The 18,946-nt window shown below is 41.4% G+C and overlaps 1 protein-coding gene across 1 annotated transcript in view; it reads right to left on the reverse strand.

Annotated features, from left to right (window-relative positions):
• LOC126259961 (coagulation factor XI-like) overlaps window positions 1-18,946 on the reverse strand; it is a 161,879-nt gene that overhangs the window by 46,519 nt on the left and 96,414 nt on the right. The window contains exon 4 of the mRNA XM_049957071.1: window positions 16,393-16,667. Coding sequence (XP_049813028.1) covers window positions 16,393-16,667 — 275 coding nt within the window. The remainder of the gene's footprint in view (window positions 1-16,392; window positions 16,668-18,946) is intronic.

Here is an 18,946-nt window from a genome sequence, read left to right on the forward strand (position 1 = left end):
TTCTAAAAACCATGATCCTATGGAATGCTACAGCAGTGTGTCTCAGTACAGATAATATCTTCTCCTGAGTATCGTAAAGGCATGGCGCACTTAAGCTTACATGTTTGGATTTTGTCTTGCATTCTTGTAGGAAGGCCCTCGAATCCTGCATGAGAAGCTGGAATGGTGAGTTTGGGTGCACATCTGCTTCAGGCAGGAGCGTGTTCAGTTGGCTGGTCTGTGCTGACTACCCTGGTGGGAGTTACATATTATTGTTAGTTCTTTTAATTGGGAGGAACTTTTCGTGCCTATATCACTATTTGTCGTGGGGAGGAAAGTGCGCACTGCTCCGAGCTCAGGTAGTGAACTGCACAGAGGGACTCAATTTGATTCCAGAGTGGGAGGTCTGGTCTGTAGAGACCAACTGCTCGTATTCGGAGTTAAGAAGTTCTCGTTGTGCAGTAGCTTTCGTTGTTTCGAGACAGAAGTCTTCCATCCTGTACTGGGCGGTGGAGCAGCCATCAGCGTATGATGGCTTCCATGGCATACTATAGTAGAAACCTATTCTGCATAAGCTCCTCGCAAGCGAACCGAGGGCACGACTTGCAGCAGCAATTCGTCAATTGAAATCGTTGAGCCAGCTGAAATGAGAACAGCGCACAGTGCGAAGTTTTGAGCCCGCAACGGGGGTTGGACGGTTAGATTTTATATTAGGCTACGGGTGCCTCAGACTAACAGTAATACCACCACTAAGATGTGGAATGTGATTCATAATCTTTAGGTTGTTTGCTCTTGTATTGTTCGACTCGAGTTATCACTCATCTTTATAGTTAAAAGTGGAGGCAACTGATGTCGAGCCGACATTTAACCAACCTGCATAAGAACATACAGTTCACCGACAAAATCGAAAACAACGGTGCGTTACCATTTTTGGATGTGGAAGTATACAGAACTGCGGATGGTGCACTGGGACACAAAGTGTACGGGAAGCCAACCCACACAATCATTATGTGCATGCGGAGAGCCACCATCACCCACTTCAGAAGTATTGCGTTCCACGCACGCTTACTACCTGTACCTACCAGATAAGTGACACTAACAACATCAAAGACGAACTGAGAGAGCTACACCACACGTTTCGCGCCAAAGGCTATGAAAAACGTTATAAGAAAAGCTACCAAGGCCAACTGAAACGAAACTAGAGAAGAGCGCAAGGAAGAGAAGCTTCCACTAGTACACATCAAATGTGAAGGGCGCCTGTGAACGACTGGGCAACGTCCTCCTCCGACGAGGTTTCAAACAGATTTTCTGCAGCAGCCACCAGATCCACAAGATATTTTTACTTTGTTGCCTCTTCAGACGTTTTGTATCACGAGTATGTCATCAAACATTTTTGTTGCAGCACTGCGCAGCCCTTTTTGTGCAAAAGACAAGCTTAAAGGGGAATAATGAATGTAAGTTTTCCTTGTGGTATTGTAATTATGTACCTCATTGTTCCTTTCGAATGCAATAGATTTACAATAAATAACATGAGGGAATAAATATACTCTGAAGCAATAATAAAATGCCTGACTCATTTAACAGACGTTTACAAGATGATCATGGGTAAGTGGTATGTATTAATCTTACAGCACGTTTTTGAGCAATGAAGACTTTATGTTTTAAAGATATGTTACACAACAGTAATATTCCTTGTAACATTACGAAATGAAAAAACGCAAAATGTGTCAACTTACTGATTTGTCTTTCCCCAAGATTTTCAGTGATTCTATTTTCAAATGTGAATAAACTAAGTTCTTTTAGGAGGTCCAAAATGTGCTTTTTCCAGTTTAAATGATCATCAGTAATCACATCTACGATTTTGAAGATTTATTAACAGGGTCAGAAATGAAAAGTGCGATTGTGAAACCTCTACCAGCGATACAAATGTTTATATAGTCGTGTGAAAGAAACAGAACATGATTTTACAAAGCTTACTATTTAAAACGTCCATCACTGAAAAAGACATGATGTAGGTGGCCGCCATTTTCCTTCACATACATTTCATGTCTTTTAGGGTAGTTGAACATCATATTTTGCAGGACTAGCACTAGAATTCTATTAACTTCCTGAGAAATTTGATCCTTCAGTTCCTGGGTGGTGTTTAGGATATCAAATAATCCCAAAACAAGAAATCACACGCTGAAAGGTCAGGAGATATTGAAGGCCCAGAAATGTCCCCGTTCTTGGAGAAGAGATGATCAGGAAAGATGTTCTGTAGCACGTTTATGGAAACCGCGAAGTACGGTATGTCGCCCTGTCTTGTTGGAAGAACGTGTTTGCAGTTACAGGAAAATCAGAAAGCTATCGCACTGGCAAATAGTTCAACATGGGAACAAAACGTTCTTTATTCTCAGTAACAGATTCCAGACGAAGATGCTACAAATGAGACTACAACTTTCTGACTATGAAGTGACATTTCATGCATCATTTCAGGATTTTCATGTGACCAGTATCTACAGTTCTACTTGTTAACAAAGCCTGAAACATGAAAATTAACTTAATGACTCATCATCAGACTGTCGCATAGGCCTGTGTTGTCTTTCATTAGTTCCAGTAATTCCCTATAAAATTGTAATATTTTTGGATGGTCGTCCGCACTCAGTTGTTGCACTATCAGATATTTTGTATGGATGATATTGCAGTTCATTGTGCAATATTCACAGTACACTTTGATCCGACATGTCAAGTTGCAGCGCAGTCTTGCATGCAGAACGCCTGGGACTGCTGCTGAAGGTTTCTTCCACTCTTGCAACACTCTCTGGTTTGCACACGCGCTTTGCACTTTCACCCCTCTTTCGCACGGTATCACCCACTTCTTCACATTTCTTTACCCACACTTGGATAGAATGTGCCTACGGGAGTAGAGCATGACATGAGAGATTGAAATGAGCATGAAATACACTCTGCGCAGCCACATAGCTGTCGTTGTTTAAGTAGAGCGCCATCACGGAAACAGCACGTTGTTAACCGATCGAAGACGACATCTCGACTGAACATGGATGTCAGGGGCAACGGCAAAGGTTTGCTGTCCAGATGGAACGGCTCCGTTTTCTAATTCCGAACCTAACGTGCTATTTACAGGGATGCCAATTCACGCGTTTCACTGCCGCACATGTAATTCGTTCACCATGGGGTACACTTATCGTTGGTGTGGTACACTAGGAAGTTCAGGATTTAATATTTTGTGTCTTTTTTAATGTTGGGGGTGAGACCATTTGCAGAAAACTGATCAATGATATTTTTAAGAACCTTATGTATCATTTCTTCTCTTGTATTTATGTATGTATGCTTCGAATGATTTAGAGTCATCTCCAAAAAGAACTAGCTATGTATTACATGGAAGATTGTTTATATGTGTGAGGAACAATTGCAGACTTAAGAATTGGAACACCCTATCACGACAACGTTAAATTTAGTGACTTTCAGGAACCACCATAGCCATTGACATGAAACTTTTAGCAGGACTTTAAAGTCTATGTTCTGAGTTTACTGAACTACAATAATTGCATTTCAGGCACTGCTTACGGGAATAAAATTTTTAATTACACAGTTAAAATTTTGTATACTTTTTTGTACGTTATCCTAAATAATTTTAATTATACATAACGTTATGTTCTTCTCTTGTTCAGTGGACTCAGGATATGTATGTTATTTCTCTCTGAAAAGTAGAATACTCCACACGAAGATGTCTCTGTGATTTAGGGAAAAATGCAACAGAAAAAGTAAATTTTCAGGAACAGCTTCTAAAGTTTCAAAAGACTGTAACTCAATATATGCTTAATTTTTTATTTTTAACCACTCAGAAGCATCCCGCACCATACTGTATATCATCCTCTTGATCTTTTTCCAAGCCTTTTCTTCTTTTCTTCTTTCTGGACTCCGTAGTGGCCAACTGTGCTGCATACTCTGCTTTATCGACGCGAACCTTGTTCATCTGTTCAAGTTCTCTGATTGCTCCAGGATTAATTCCCATATGCACTAGCACTTTCACCCTACCAATGTTGCCATCATTAAAATCAATAACGGCATCACTGACCCCCCACTTCAGTGTCTTCATTCCAACAAAAAAATTTTGGTAAGCGAGTCCATATAAGATTGTTGAACGACTCATTGGGATTTCGAGTCTGATCATGCAGACACTTCTTCAGTAATTCAGGATTTGCCAGGTCTCTGTAAAATTTTATGATATCCGTGACTGCTGTTGGGATGAATTATTTATAGCTGTATGAACTGTTTGAGTACTGGGCATTGCGGTGATTGCACCATGAATCAGGTCCAGGAGGGCAAAGGTGGTGTACTGATTTTCCATCAGTTGACAGTCTGTGGAAGAAGGTAGCCCATACTACCTGCTTCATTTTCAACAAATCCTTAGTTTTATTTCTAATGGCCATCCCATAATACTGATGTAGTTCATCAATTATTTTGTCTGTCAGCCTGTCTCTTATGGTTTTACTATCAGAAAGTTTCTTGTCTCTCAAACTTTGTTTCAGCTTACTCAACCTTGTGTCCATCTAGACATGACTAACAATTCCAGATTTGTGATAATCTTCTCACCATAAGGCTGAGCAGTTACTACACTATTATATGCTTTTGAGTCTCCATCAACTAAGAACTTAGTGTACACACCCCCCTTTCGTTCACAGATCGACTAAAAATTTCAATACCTGCAGAGGCCTCCATGCCATCACTAGTTCTTTCATAATTTCTGTCACAGATATGCCCTGATTTAGACTTATAACAATGTTTGGTAAAAATCTGGAAATCTTTCCAGTATCCACACTGGTCACTGTAGCAACAGAGTTCTTAGAACTGAAGCTGCGCTACTGCGAAGTGCCATCAAGAGCTACTGGTATGTCAGTCATACCATCATTTATTTCAACAGCTTCGTTTGCAGCACCCTTCATTGGCTCACACTCAACAAATTCCGCAGCATCTCCCGTAAATCCTGTGTACTTGTCGATTTTACAATGTGGCCGTGGCATATTCAACAAGGCACACATTGTTTCTGCTGCAGTGTGTCCTTTGCCGATAGCTCTCAATCCATAAAACCACTTAACATTTACTTCAAAATAATTATCTTTACACTTATCAGAATCCCAAAATGAATGCGTGTATTTACAACTGGCACAATTAATGATAAGTTTCCTGTCTAGTCCATTTCATACCTCACTGTCTTCGTGTAAACTAACAGACCCTCCACATATTTTACAACACGTTCACCTAACACACTTGTTAGGATATGTAAATCTATCAGAATATAACCTAACTACCATTTACATCACTTTTATTTTTAGAAAACTGTATATCACAACTTTATATTATAATCTTCGAAGCACTAATGGGTGTTTCTCTAGATAGTGACGAGTTTGCCCGTATTTCATTATCTGTAACTTCACACGCCACATGTCGAACACAATGTTCCCTTTATTCGAAAATCTATTACCGTGAAACCCACTTTTCTTAAAAACACTTCGTTTTGGCGTCATACTTCACTTTTTGAGAGATTTACCAATCTATTCGTCACTTTTCCTCGGAAAAATGTTAGCACTTCGACATAGATCTCTTGTTTATACTGTTAAACGATACGATACTTGCCTCGGGCATGGATGTTTGTGATGTCCTTAGGTTAGTTAGGTTTAACTAGTTCTAAGTTCTAGGGGACTAATGACCTCAGCAGTTGAGTCCCATAGTGCTCAGAGCCTTTTGAACCATTTGATACGATACTGTTTTTGACAGTGCTACCAATACAAACACGTAATTTAACATTTATAACACAGCAATCCACAGCATTCTATATAAAATTTTCGATTGTATTAGCTCTTGAAGTAATGCACATTAAAATTCTAACATTTTCTACCGGTGCAGATTATCTTCAAAAAATTAAATAAATACTTCCTATGTGAGTTTACAAGTGATGAGATATATATATATATATATATATATATATATATATATATATATATATATATATATCATTTTATTCAGAAAATTGCAAATTTTATAATGAAATAAAAATCCGAAAATGTGGAATTTTTTTTTCGTTCTAACTCCCCTTGGTGAACCGTTTACGTGATTTCGCCCCAGGCAGAAGAATCTTTCCTGGTTACATTGATTGAATTACTAAATACAACTTCATGCATTTTTTTGCTTAATGTGTCACTATCCTTCGGTTGGCTACACAGTCAGCCCCATAAAACTTCACTTTATCTAGAAGAACATTGTGATTCACACAGTAAAATGTCTTAGATAGGTCGCAGAAATTACCAAGCGACGCTATTTTGTTTTTTAATGCTTGTCAAATCTGGCATTCTCAGTATATAAATTGTTCTGTAATCGAAACTGTGATTTTATGAGGATATTATTGTTGCTCATGTGAGATACTATTCTGGAAGTCATCACATTCTAAAAAATTTTGGAATATGATGTTAGTTGTGAAACAGGTCGGTAGTTATTGACATCTCTTCTATTATCTTTCTTAAAGAGGGGCATGTTTCAGTCTCTCAGGAAGAATGATACATTACATATTTACGATAATATAGGGCTTATTATGTGAGAACGGATATTACATACTGTATTGTAAACACCGTAAATTCCAGATGAACTTTTATTTTTGGGAGAAAGAGAGTATAATTTTCTTAATTTCAGAGAAGTTCTGATGCATTTATACGACTAAATTTTATGAATGTTCCGTTTTCACCGAATTTCTGTTACTTTTCTCCTGAACTGTTAGCCTCTATACTTTCTATTGTACTTAAGAAATAATAATTAAATATAATATTTTCTACCTGTGACTCATTATTTATAGCCCTTCCATTCGGTTCAATAGTGATGTCATCCTGTTCTCTGGCGGGTTGTCTTGTCTCTCTTTTTACTACGTTGCACATAATCTTCAGTCTGTTGTGTTTATTACTGATTTTTTAAGATAATGTGCATGATTCTTGATTTGTTTATAACTTTCCTTGGCAATTTTGAGAAGTTCTTATAGAGTGTAACTACTGCAGGACCTCTGCTTGCTCTTTCCAGCAGATACCCTTCCCTTTTCGTTTCACAAGTTAGTTTTAATCCCTCTAGTGATATACGGGCTGTTTAATATAATGTTTGATTAGTTTATGTGGAAAGCTATTTTCAAATAATGATACGAATTTATCATGGAATAGTATACATTTTATATTAGCATTATGTTCATTATAAATTTCTTTCTTATAAGTATCATTCTTACAAACAGTTTTCTTGGAGTCATTAGTAATTCTACTTGATTTCCATGAAGAGTACCAACACTACAAGGCACTCTGTTATTGATTCTAACAAAACTGTGCATCATGATAGGAGACAGTGTTTGTTATTGGGTAAGCTGCTATTTTCTTGCTTTGTATTTGAATAAAGAAAACATTTTCAATTTGCGTCCAACTGTATTTATGCACCTATACTGGAATTTTAATTACTGAGATCATATTGTAAGACCAAATAAGATTTCCAGATCATTTTTCCTTTCATAATCTTGTAAAAGACACACAAACGGTTAACTGCTTGATGCTGTCTGACAGATATCACAGTAAAGAAACCAAATTCGTCATAAACAGTTCAAAATTTATCAGTGGGGTCTATATACAGTTATAATTAAAACTGAATTAACTACTTCATTATTAACTCACAGGAACACACTTCTGTGTGCTGATCAGTACAAAATGTACTTGTGTAATTGTTTTTGAGCACATATTCTGTCTTAATATATGTAACAGTTCTTCCGTTTCCCATTTAGTTCTGCATGAGTAAGATAATAGAGCGCAATCTTTTATATGTAACTTATCTAACTCTGTCGTTATGTGGCGCTCAGATAGGCACATGATGTCCATCTTTTCAGATATCTCTAAATTTTCCAAACAGTCGAAACGCTTTAGTAACTTTTTACTCAGTCCTCTAATATTTTGATGATATGAGCTGATCCTCCGTTCCTGTGTATTCTTAAGCGTTTTGTGGGGGTTGTTCTGTTATTTTGACTTCTTTCAAAACAGAGTGCCTGAATCCTGATTCTGACCTAAAGGTTACCTCTCTGGCATCTGTAATCATACGGATCTTGCTTCCTTTGATGCCCCCCCCCCCCTCCGTCATATATTTTCTGCAACAAAGTCAGCCATCTAACACTTGACTTCACCATACTTGTGACCTGATACCCTGTACCTAATTTGTGGTGTATCATCTGGCCTAAATGCCTGCCATGGCTGATACTTAGCACCAAGAATCTTTTCTGCCTACTCTCTTTTAAAACCGACCTACACTTTGTTTGGCCTCCAAGTAGCCGAACATAACCATTTATAGTCAATGATCGGCTCAGTTGGATCAGAGCATCCGGTCCATTCCATGTAAGCACAGCCCACACCATTATGGTGCCATCACCAGCCTGCACAGACCCTCGTTGACAACTTGGCTCTGTGGCCTCGTGGGGTCTGCGCCACACTCTAAACCCATCATCAGCTGTTACGAAGTTAAATCGGGACTCATCTGACAAGGTAACGGTTTTCCTATCGCCGAAGGTCCAACCAATATGCAGGAGAGGCGCTGCAGGCGATGTCGTATTGCTAGCAAAGGCACTCACGTCGGTCGTCTGCTGCCATGGCCCACTAACTCTAAATTTCGGGGCCCTGTCCTAACGGATACGTTCGTCATACGTGCATCCCAGATTGATTTCTGCGGTTATTTCACGCAGTGTTGATTATCTGTTAGCGCTGACATCTTTACGCAAACGCCTCTGCTCTCGTCCGTTAAGTGAAGGCCACCGGCCACTGTGTTGCCCACGGTGAGAGACAATGCCTGAAACTTGGTATTCTCGACACGCTCTTGACGCATTGGATCTCGATATACTGAATCCCCTAACTATTTTCGAAATGGAATGTCCCAGTCCGCTTTCAATATCTGTTAAGGGGCTCCGGAAAGGCTCAAAATCATGAAAAGTTCAATTTTTCTTTTTTGCGTTTTCTGAATCTGCAGACTATTACCTTTTAATAGATATATAATTTATTCAATTCCGAAGACTACAACTGTTTTTAAATTTTTTTTTTAAATGTTTTCTACATGGGCGTGACCCACTGTGGCGCTGTTAAACTGCTGTCAAATGGTGTTATTATTAACGTCCGTGTTCATCAGGTACATTTTAGTGATGTGAGATAAAGTATGTGTTGTGGCTAACCTGTGATGGTTCAATATATATCGCTGGTGTGATTGTCGATTGTTTCATGTTTATTTACTCTGTCGTTATCTCGAAAATATTCGTAATTAATTCTGTTTCTTGAGTCTCTGTTTTGTTGAAGTATAATAATGAGTAAAAGTAAAGTTATTAGAAATCCTCTGAAGGCTTTTAAGAAAAGGAGAAATGTTGGAAAGCCAAAGGTATGTGTTATTACTGTAAACAATAAAGACGATAACCAAGTGAGTGAACCTAACCTCGAAAGTACACCTGCCGATAGCAGTCAAAGTGGGAAAGAAAATACTTCACAGAAGAAGCTTGGTTCAATGAGTGAAAACTATGAATGTTTTATGGGCGAATCGGATGTGAATGAAATATTTGATATGTCGGTTCTCAAAGGAATTTTTTCAAACTGTGTAAGATGTATTCATTGTAGTGAAGTTGGTCTGGAACTCTCCATAATAAAGCACGTAGGACTTGCTAGTGAAATACAACTGAAATGTGATAAATGTTCATACATGACCACCTTTTGGAACAGTGTTGCAGTAACTGCTACTGAAGAAAATGGTAGCAAAATCTACGAACACAACAACGAGCGATGCTTGCTTGAGACAAGGAACGCCTTCAGGCTGCAGACAGGGCTGTAAAGAGTCTAGAAATACAAGCAAGAGTAAACAGGAGGAGGAACAAGAGGAAGCTGGAGGAGGAGTTTGCAGAGGATGAAGATAATCCATCCTATGGACCTGGAATGCACTAAAAAGTTAATCCAATCTTTGTCGCTCGATTCCCAAAACTTTTATTTTCTCATACTAATTACATGTTTTCTAAGGATCTTCCAAACGTATTTGTTTCAACCTTTCAGTAAATGTTACACAGTACCTTCTGCATAATTTAACACAGCCTTTTTCCAAAAAACTGTATATTTTTGAATATATAAATAAAAAATTGCAAAAAAATGTTGTGAATTTTCATTACAATTGAAAAAAATCATCTTTAATAACTGAACTAAAATTTTGTAAAATCCCTGTGTTAAGTTGTAGCCCATATTCCAATAAATAATCTGTAAAAAGTTCAACTTCCTACCTCAAATACTTTGTGAGGAAAGATGTAATTTATAAGCGTTATTTTAACATTGCAAGTATAGGGCGTTCCGGAGCCCCTTAATACCCGTCGTGCGGCCACAACCACGTCGGAAACCTTTTTACATGGATCACCTGAGTGCAAATGACTACTCCAATACACCGCCCTTTTATACCTAGTGTACGCGTTACTACCGCCAACATATCTCTGAAGGTGAAATTCTTCTGGTGAATACACTGAAGCGCTGCACTGTCACTTAAAATCTGAAGGACCTGTGCTAAGGTGAGAGGTAGTGCTTGAGAGTGAGGTTGAGGGCTGTGGGTGGAAATATTGGGGGTCTGTTAGGTAGGAGAAACTATGGAGATGAGCGGTAGGAGCAGAGGAGGGGCCCCGACCTCTGCCATGTTCTGACAGCACTCTTGTATCGTTTCTTGTATGCAGTGCTGCTTCATTTCAGATATTGCTACACATTGGCTCGATATTTGGTTTACACTCCACACTTGTCTTTCTGTCATATTGTCTTGTTGTTCGTCCACCGCTGTTGTTGTCTTTCGTGGTTTTTGGCAAGTCGCTGTCAATGCCCTCGGCTGGTCAGCTAGTGTTTCCTGGTCGTGTCATATTCCAGTTACTATACTTTCTTTCTGTACAGGGTGAACATAAATAAAACCGAAAAATTTCAGGGAGAGATTCCTGAGTAAAAATGAGGAGACAAGGTCCTATGAACATTTGTTAGGAAATGAGTCGTAGCTGTCCACCTGTTCTAACTTTGTTCCTCCTATTTGGCACTCAATCCGTTTATATTGCTTTCCCACTGACATTACTTTCGTTTTGGAGATGCTAATCTTCATACCATAGTCCTTAAATTTCTGATCTAGCTCTGAAATATTACTTTGCAAACTTTCAATTGAATCTGCCATCACATCTAAGTCATCAGCATATGCAAGACTGCTTATTTTGTGTTCACAAATCTTAATCTCAGCCAGCCAGTCTCTTGTTTTCAACATATGATCCATAAATAATATGCACAACAGTGGAGACAGGTTGCAGCCTTGTCTTACCCCTGAAATTACTCTGAACCATGAACTCAATTTACCGTCAACTCTAACTGCTGCCTGACTATCCATGTAGAGACCTTTAATTGCTTGCAAAAGTTTGCCTCCTATTCCATAATCTCGTAGAACAGACAATAACTTCCTCCTAGGAACCCAGTCATATGCCTTTTCTAGATCTATAAAGCATAGATACAATTCCCTGTTCCACTCATAACACTTCTCCATTATTTGCCGTAAGCTAAAGACCTGGTCCTGACAACCTCTAAGAGGCCTAAACCCACACTGATTTTCATCCAATTGGTCCTCAACTAATACTCGCACTTTCCTTTCAACAATACCTGAGAAGAATTTGCCCACAACGCTGATTAAAGAGATACCTCTGTAGTTGTTACAATCTGACATTCCACTGTATTTGACGAGTTCTGACTTAATTTCATCCACCCCAGCTGCTTTATTGCAATGCAATCTACTGACCATTTTCTCCACTTCCTCAGATGTGATCCTATTTCCATCGTCATTACTATCCCATTCTACCTCGAAATCTGAAACATTACTGATCGCATTTTCACCTACATTGAGCAACTCTTCAAAATATTCCCTCCATCAAGTACTTAGGATGCATATTCTCACAGGATGGCAACATAGTGAAAGAACTGGAAGCGAGGTGTAGCAAAGCTAATTCAGTGAGCGCTCAGCTACGATCTACTCTCTTCTGCAAGAAGGAACTCAGTACCAAGACTAAGTTATCTGTGCACAGTTCAATCTTTCGACCAACTTTGTTGTATGGGAGCGAAAGCTGGGTGGATTCAGGTTACCTTATCAATAAGGTTGAGGTTACGGATGTGAAAGTAGCTAGGATGATTGCATGTACTAGTAGATGGGAACAATGGCAGGAGGGTGTCCACAATGAGGAAATCAAAGAAAAACTGGGAATGAACTCTATAGATGCAGCATTCAGGGCGACCAGGCTTAGATGGTGGGGTCACGTTACACGCATGGGAGAAGCAAGGTTACCCAAGAGACTCATGGGTTCAGCAGTAGAGGGTAGGAGGAGTCGGGGCAGACCAAGGAGAAGGTACCTGGATTCGTTTAAGAATGATTTTGAAATAATAGGTTTAACATCAGAAGAGGCACCAATGTTAGCACTGAATAGGGAATCATGGAGGAATTTTATAAAGGAGACCATGCTCTAGACTGAACGCTGAAAGGCATAATCAGTCTTAAATGATGATGATGATGATGATGATGAGTCGTAGCCACGGTACATGGCGCTGGTGAATCAAAGTTCCTCTGACCATGTGCCATATGTTCCTTGTGTGTAGCAGGCTATGTGACTGAGCGTGGTGTAAGCAGAGAAATGGTCGGGTATTCGTGTCTGGAACAAACTGGGATGGTGGCTGTGTGTGGCCAAGCAAATGGAAATGGTCTAGAGGCAGCACGGCTATACCAAAACAAGTACCCTCACAGACACCAACCACATCACACAACATTTCAGACCCATTTTGCGTGTGGTAATTGGTGCTTTCAGACAGACGAATATACAGTGAGGTGGCGGACTGTGCATACAGCAGATTTGGAGCACCGGGTTCTATAGGTTATTGAGACGAACCCTAGCACAAGCTCCAGGCAAGGTACGATTATGTGTATCTTGCGTGACAACCGCTACTATTTGTAGCACCTGCAATGAGTTCAAGAATTACCAGCAGGGCATTTCCCTCTTCAGGAAAGATTCTGTCGATGGTTTTTGCACCAGCATTACAATTATGAGTTTTCCTTCATCAGTCATCTTTACCGACAAAGCAAGCGTTACCAGAACTGGCATCAATCTGCATAATCGTCATCTGTCGGTTACAGACAATGCTCAGGGAATGGTTGTTGCATCTCATCTCTATACGTTCAGCATCACTACGTAGGCAGGGATTCTTGGTGACTACATACTTGGACTATTTGTTATTCCACAATGCCAATTCCTAGTCTTCTGCAGAATACTCTGCCTGGACTGCTTGGGAATGTGCCTTGGCAATGCGACGGCTTCTGTGGTTTCTGCATGATGGAGCACCTTTCCAATCCCGCATTATAGTTCGCCAACATCCCAGAATCATCTTCCTCAGGTGTTGGATAGTATGTGGAGGCCCTGTAGCATGGGTTACCAGATCGCCAGTCTTAAATCCCCTGAATTTTTGCCTATGGGGACATCTAAAATGCGTTGTGTATGCTGAACCATTCCTGATATGCAGACCCTTCAACAACATGTTAATGATGCCTGTGACGCTATTCAGAGGGAGGTCGGAACATGGGAAAGAGTGTGGAAATCTATCGTGCGACGTGTGAGCGCATGCAATGCGCCACTTGGACGATTTTTTGTCATTGCACACACACCGTCTATTTCTGGACACATGCTCATAGGCCCTTTTTTACTCCATTTCCAATCAGGAATCCGTCCCTGCAGTTTGTTGGTCTTATTAGTGTTCACCCTGTATGTAAACGTAATATCATCCACAGTGCAGCCATTTCGAATGCTACTGATTGCTGCAGGTATTTCTTTATAAAATTCCAAAAACTTATTATGGTTTTTGTAGTCAGATTGCTTTGTGTTATAAAGGGTTTCCTCGCCTTTGTATTTTGCAATGATCACTACGATGGTAGCCACTCACCAAACGTACTTCGTCCTTTTAAAGTTTAAAGCTACTGAAGGAAGCGAAAATATATGTTTAGAATGGTGAACTTGGATCAAAGTTAGGCCCTTGCTCTAATGTTTATCAAAGATCTTCGATAGAAGCTCCCCTGTCGAAGATTTGACAAAAAGGGCATTGACAAGCATTTGTTGTTGGCCATGAACACTACACTGCTGACGTCATACATACGTGTGCTCAAGCCTATATTTATTGTTGTACGTTTGTTCAGCCCATATTTATTGTTGCCCACAAGGCACTTGGAGGCATGCTCAACTGACAACTAACGTGGAAACCTCACCTACTAACTGTCCAACAGAAAGCCCGCAACAGACTAAAACTACTAATGGGGTAAACTTGGGGATTACACTCATCCACTATTCTCCACACTCATAAAATCCTTAAGTGATCCATCCTTTGTGTCACTGTCACACATACGTGTGCTCCACCAAAGTTCTTTCAAATGGTTCAAATGGCTCTGAGCACTATGGGACTCAACTGCTGAGGTCATTAGTCCCCTAGAACTTAGAACTAGTTAAACCTAACTAACCTAAGGATATCACAAACATCCATGCCCGAGGCAGGATTCGAACCTGCGACCGTAGCGGTCCTGCGGTTCCAGACTGCAGCGCCTTTAACCGCACGGCCACTTCGGCCGGCTACCAAAGTTCTTTAAATCCCTCCATATCTTCAAACCCGATGCACTCCAGATCGTTTTCCACATCCATTTACCTTGCCCCACATAGATCCTCTACCATCTTATCAAATTCCCACTCCTCGTCAATCACATTGAACATCTCTGAATTTGGTGGCGAACCTACAACGTGGTGACATGAGGAAAGTTTCCAACCGATTTCTCATACACAAACAGCAGTTGACCGGCGTTGTCTGGTGAAACGTTGTTGTGATGCCTCGTGTAAGGAGGAGAAATGCGTACCATCACGTTTCCGACTTTGATAAAGGTCGGATTGTAGCGTATCGCGATTGCGGTTTATCGTCTCGCGACATTGCTGCTCACATTGGTCGAGATCCAATGACCGTTAGCAGAATATGGAATCGGTGGGTTCAGGAGGGTAATACGGAACGCTGTGCTGGATCCCAACGGCCTCGTATCACTAGCAGTTGAGATGACAGGCATCTTATCCGCATGGCTGTAACGGATAGTGCAGCCACGTCTCGATCCCTAGTCAACAGATGGGGACGTTTGCAAGACAACAACCATCTGCAAGAACAGTTCGACGACGTTTGGAGCAGCATGCACTATCAGCTCGGAGACCATGGCTGCGGTTACCCTTGACGCTGCATCACAGACAGGAGCGCCTGCGATGTTGTACTCAACGACGAACCTGGGTGCACGAATGGCAAAACGTCATTTTTTCGGATGAATCCAGGTTCTGTTTACAGCATCATGATGGTCGCATCCGTGTTTGGCGACATCGCTGTGAACGCACAATGGAAGCGTGTATTCGTCGTCGCCATACTGGCGTATCACCCGGCGTGATGGTATGGGGTGCCATTGGTTACACGTCTCGGTCACTTCTTGTTCGCATTGACGGCACTTTGAACATTGGTCGTTACATTTCAGATGTGTTACGACCCGTGGCTCTACCCTTCATTCGATCCCTGCGAAACCCTACATTTCAGCGGGATAACGCACGACCGCACGTTGCAGGTCCTGTACGGGCCTTTCTGGATACAGAAAATGTTCGACTGCTGCCCTGGCCAGTACATTCTCCAGATCTGTCACCAACTGAAAACGTCTGGTCAATGGTGGCCGAGCAACAGGCTCGTCACAATACGCCAGTCACTACTCTTGATGAACAGTGGTATCGTGTTGAAGCTGCATGGGCAGTTGTACCCGTACACACCATCCAAGCTCTGTTTGACTCAATGCCCAGGCGTATCAATGCCGTTATTAGGGCGAGAGGTGGTTGTTCTGGGTACTGATCTATGCACCCAAATTGCGTGAAAATGTAATCACATGTCAGTTCTAGTATACTATATTTGTCAAATGAATACCCGTTTATCATCTGCATTTCTTCTTGGTGTAGCAATTTTAATGACCAGTAGTGTATATTTCGTCCTGTTAGCTGTCTGTCATAAACCGTTTTTAATTTATAATGTAAATATTCCCGATGCTTTTATTTTTCTATAGTCTTTGTTATATTCTTATAAATGCTGTTGGCTGATGAGCGGAGTATTGAACCTCTGACAGCTCGCCCCCTGCTGGTATGTTGCGTGCGGGACGAAATGACAATGAAGAAAAAAGCAACTGCAGGCCTGCTTTTACGTGACGTCGTTCGTGTGGGTAACGAGTGCTAGGGAACGGCTACCGAGTGGCGGATGCAGTTCGCTAGCACGTAGAGCCGTGCGACGCCGGACTCACCTGGCAGGTGTCGACGCCGCCGGCCAGCTCTCCGGCGCAGATGATGCCGGGCTGCATGGCCTCGGCGCGCGGCAGGCGCGTGTTGAGGCACTCGCGGCGCGTGAGGACGGTGACGAGCGCGTGCCGGATCTCGCAGGGCACGCTGCTGGACACGCCGGGCCGCGTCGTGCCCATCCCGGCCACGAGGCCCGTGCGCCCGCCGTCGTCGGGCAGCACCAGCGGCTTCGGCGCGTCGGCCGGCCGGCCCCACAAGATCAGCCGGCTAGCTCCCTGCACTGCAACAGGGAACGCAGCCCGGCTGTGCGACGCACTGCTCGCGAGGCGCAGGCGGCTCGTGTGAAATTTTACCACAGTTGGCTCGCGCGAAATTTTACCAATGTGCATCAATGTGGTGGCCTTTAGCCTTCTGGCGTACAAAATTAGTAACTAAATCTATATAAATAAAAATCAGCTGCCTCATGTATGAACGATCATCACTTTAGAATGGCTCGATCGATTTGGCTGATTTCTTTTTGGTTGTGTTCGTAATTGTCAGGCCAAAGCTTGTATCGAAGAAAATATTTTGAAAATCCACTGGAAAAGTCGGAAATTTGGATGGTGTTTCTGTACGAATCTTAACGAAAGAAATGTGACGGTCAGTCTGACAGTTCTGCTGTCGCATGTTTCCATAAAAATGTGACGTTTAGGTTGACAGTTCTGATGTCGCTTATTTTCATAACACCATCAAATTCTGCATTGAATGTTGAAATTTTGCGAAAAAGCATACAACTGAAATACTTCAGTCAGCTATCGGTGGTGATTATATCTCTGGTGTGTTGCAAAGATTGAATTGATGTCAGTTCGTGGTAATTTGGTGTGTTGCAAACATTCATTTGATGTTACTTCGTGGGTTATTGCTTTGGAAACAAATGCTCGGCGTACACGACACGCGGGTCAACTATGAGTACATGAGACTGATGAAGAGCGCAGACAGCGTCTGGAAGCACATTTGACCTGCATATGTTTTTTCCCTTGGGCAGTTGTGCGTGGCGTGCTCGAGAGTCTGTAGATCATCGGCTCTATTCGTTTTCTCTCCGGACGAACAGGCGAAGAATGTCGTTCATCACCAAACGTTGTGACGAACGCAATGAAAACACCAAAATATTATTATCGAAACAATAAATTCTGATTTGTTGTGTTTCAATAATTACACGATTCTACAGGGTGATTCAAAAAGAATACCACAACTTTAAAAATGTGTATTTAATGAAAGAAACATAATATAACCTTCTGTTATGCATCATTACAAAGAGTATTTAAAAAGGTTTTTTTTTCACTCAAAAACAACTTCAGAGATGTTCAATATGGCCCCCTCCAGACACTCGAGCAATATCAACCCGATACTCCAACTCGTTCCACACTCTCTGTAGCATATCAGGCGTAACAGTTTGGATAGCTGCTGTTATTTTTCGTTTCAAATCATCAATGGTGGCTGGGAGAGGTGGCCGAAACACCATATCCTTAACATACCCCCATAAGAAAAAATCGCAGGGGGTAAGATCAGGGCTTCTTGGAGGCCAGTGATGAAGTGCTCTGTCACGGGCTGCCTGGCGGCCGATCCATCGCCTCGGGTAGTTGACGTTCCGGTAGTTACGGACAGATAAGTGCCAATGTGGTGGCGCTCCATCCTGGTGAAATATGAATTGTTGTGCTTCTTGTTCGAGCTGAGGGAACAGCCAATTCTCTAACATCTCCAGATACTGTAGTCCAGTTACAGTAGCACCTTCGAAGAAAAAGGGACCAAAAACTTTATTGGCTGAAATGGCACAGAAAACGTTCACCTTAGGCGAGTCACGTTCATACTAAGTTGTTTCCATACAGTTGATTGTGGAATTTGCAGCTCTCTGCTAGCTCTGCGAGTCGATTTTCCTGGGCTGCGAACAAATGCTTGCAGGATGCGTGCTACATTTTCATCACTCGTTCGCTGCCGTCCAGAACTTTTCCCTTTGCACAAACACCCATTCTCTGTAAACTGTTTATACCAACGTTTAATACACCACCTATCAGGAGGTTTAACACCATACTTCGTTCGAAATGCACGCTGAACAACTGTCGTCGATTCACTTCTGCCGTACTCAATAACACAAAAAGCTTTCTGTTGAGCGGTCGCCATCTTCGCATCAACTGACGCTGACGCCTAGTCAACAGCGCCTCAAGCGAACAAATGTACAACTAAATGAAACTTTATAGCTCCCTTAATTCGCCGACAGATATTGCTTAGCTCTGCCTTTTGTCGTTGCAGAGTTTTAAATTCCTAAAGTTGTGGTATTCTTTTTGAATCACCCTGTACTTTAGTTGATTGTTTCAATTCACACAAACACAAGTAAAGATTCAGCCAGATGAATTTAATTTTGATTAACTAACAAACCAACAGAACACAATCTGTGAACATGTTATATATAGGACACTTTCTATTAAACCGGCAGCGATAAAGAACATGCTAAGCAGTGCTCTGAAAATGTACGATTGTTCTTTCCTCTTCTAAGTTGTTGTTAACAGAAAACGGCAAAGTTGT

This window comes from Schistocerca nitens, chromosome 5 (genome assembly GCF_023898315.1).
Source record: "Schistocerca nitens isolate TAMUIC-IGC-003100 chromosome 5, iqSchNite1.1, whole genome shotgun sequence".
NCBI classification, from domain to species: Eukaryota; Metazoa; Arthropoda; class Insecta; order Orthoptera; family Acrididae; genus Schistocerca; species Schistocerca nitens.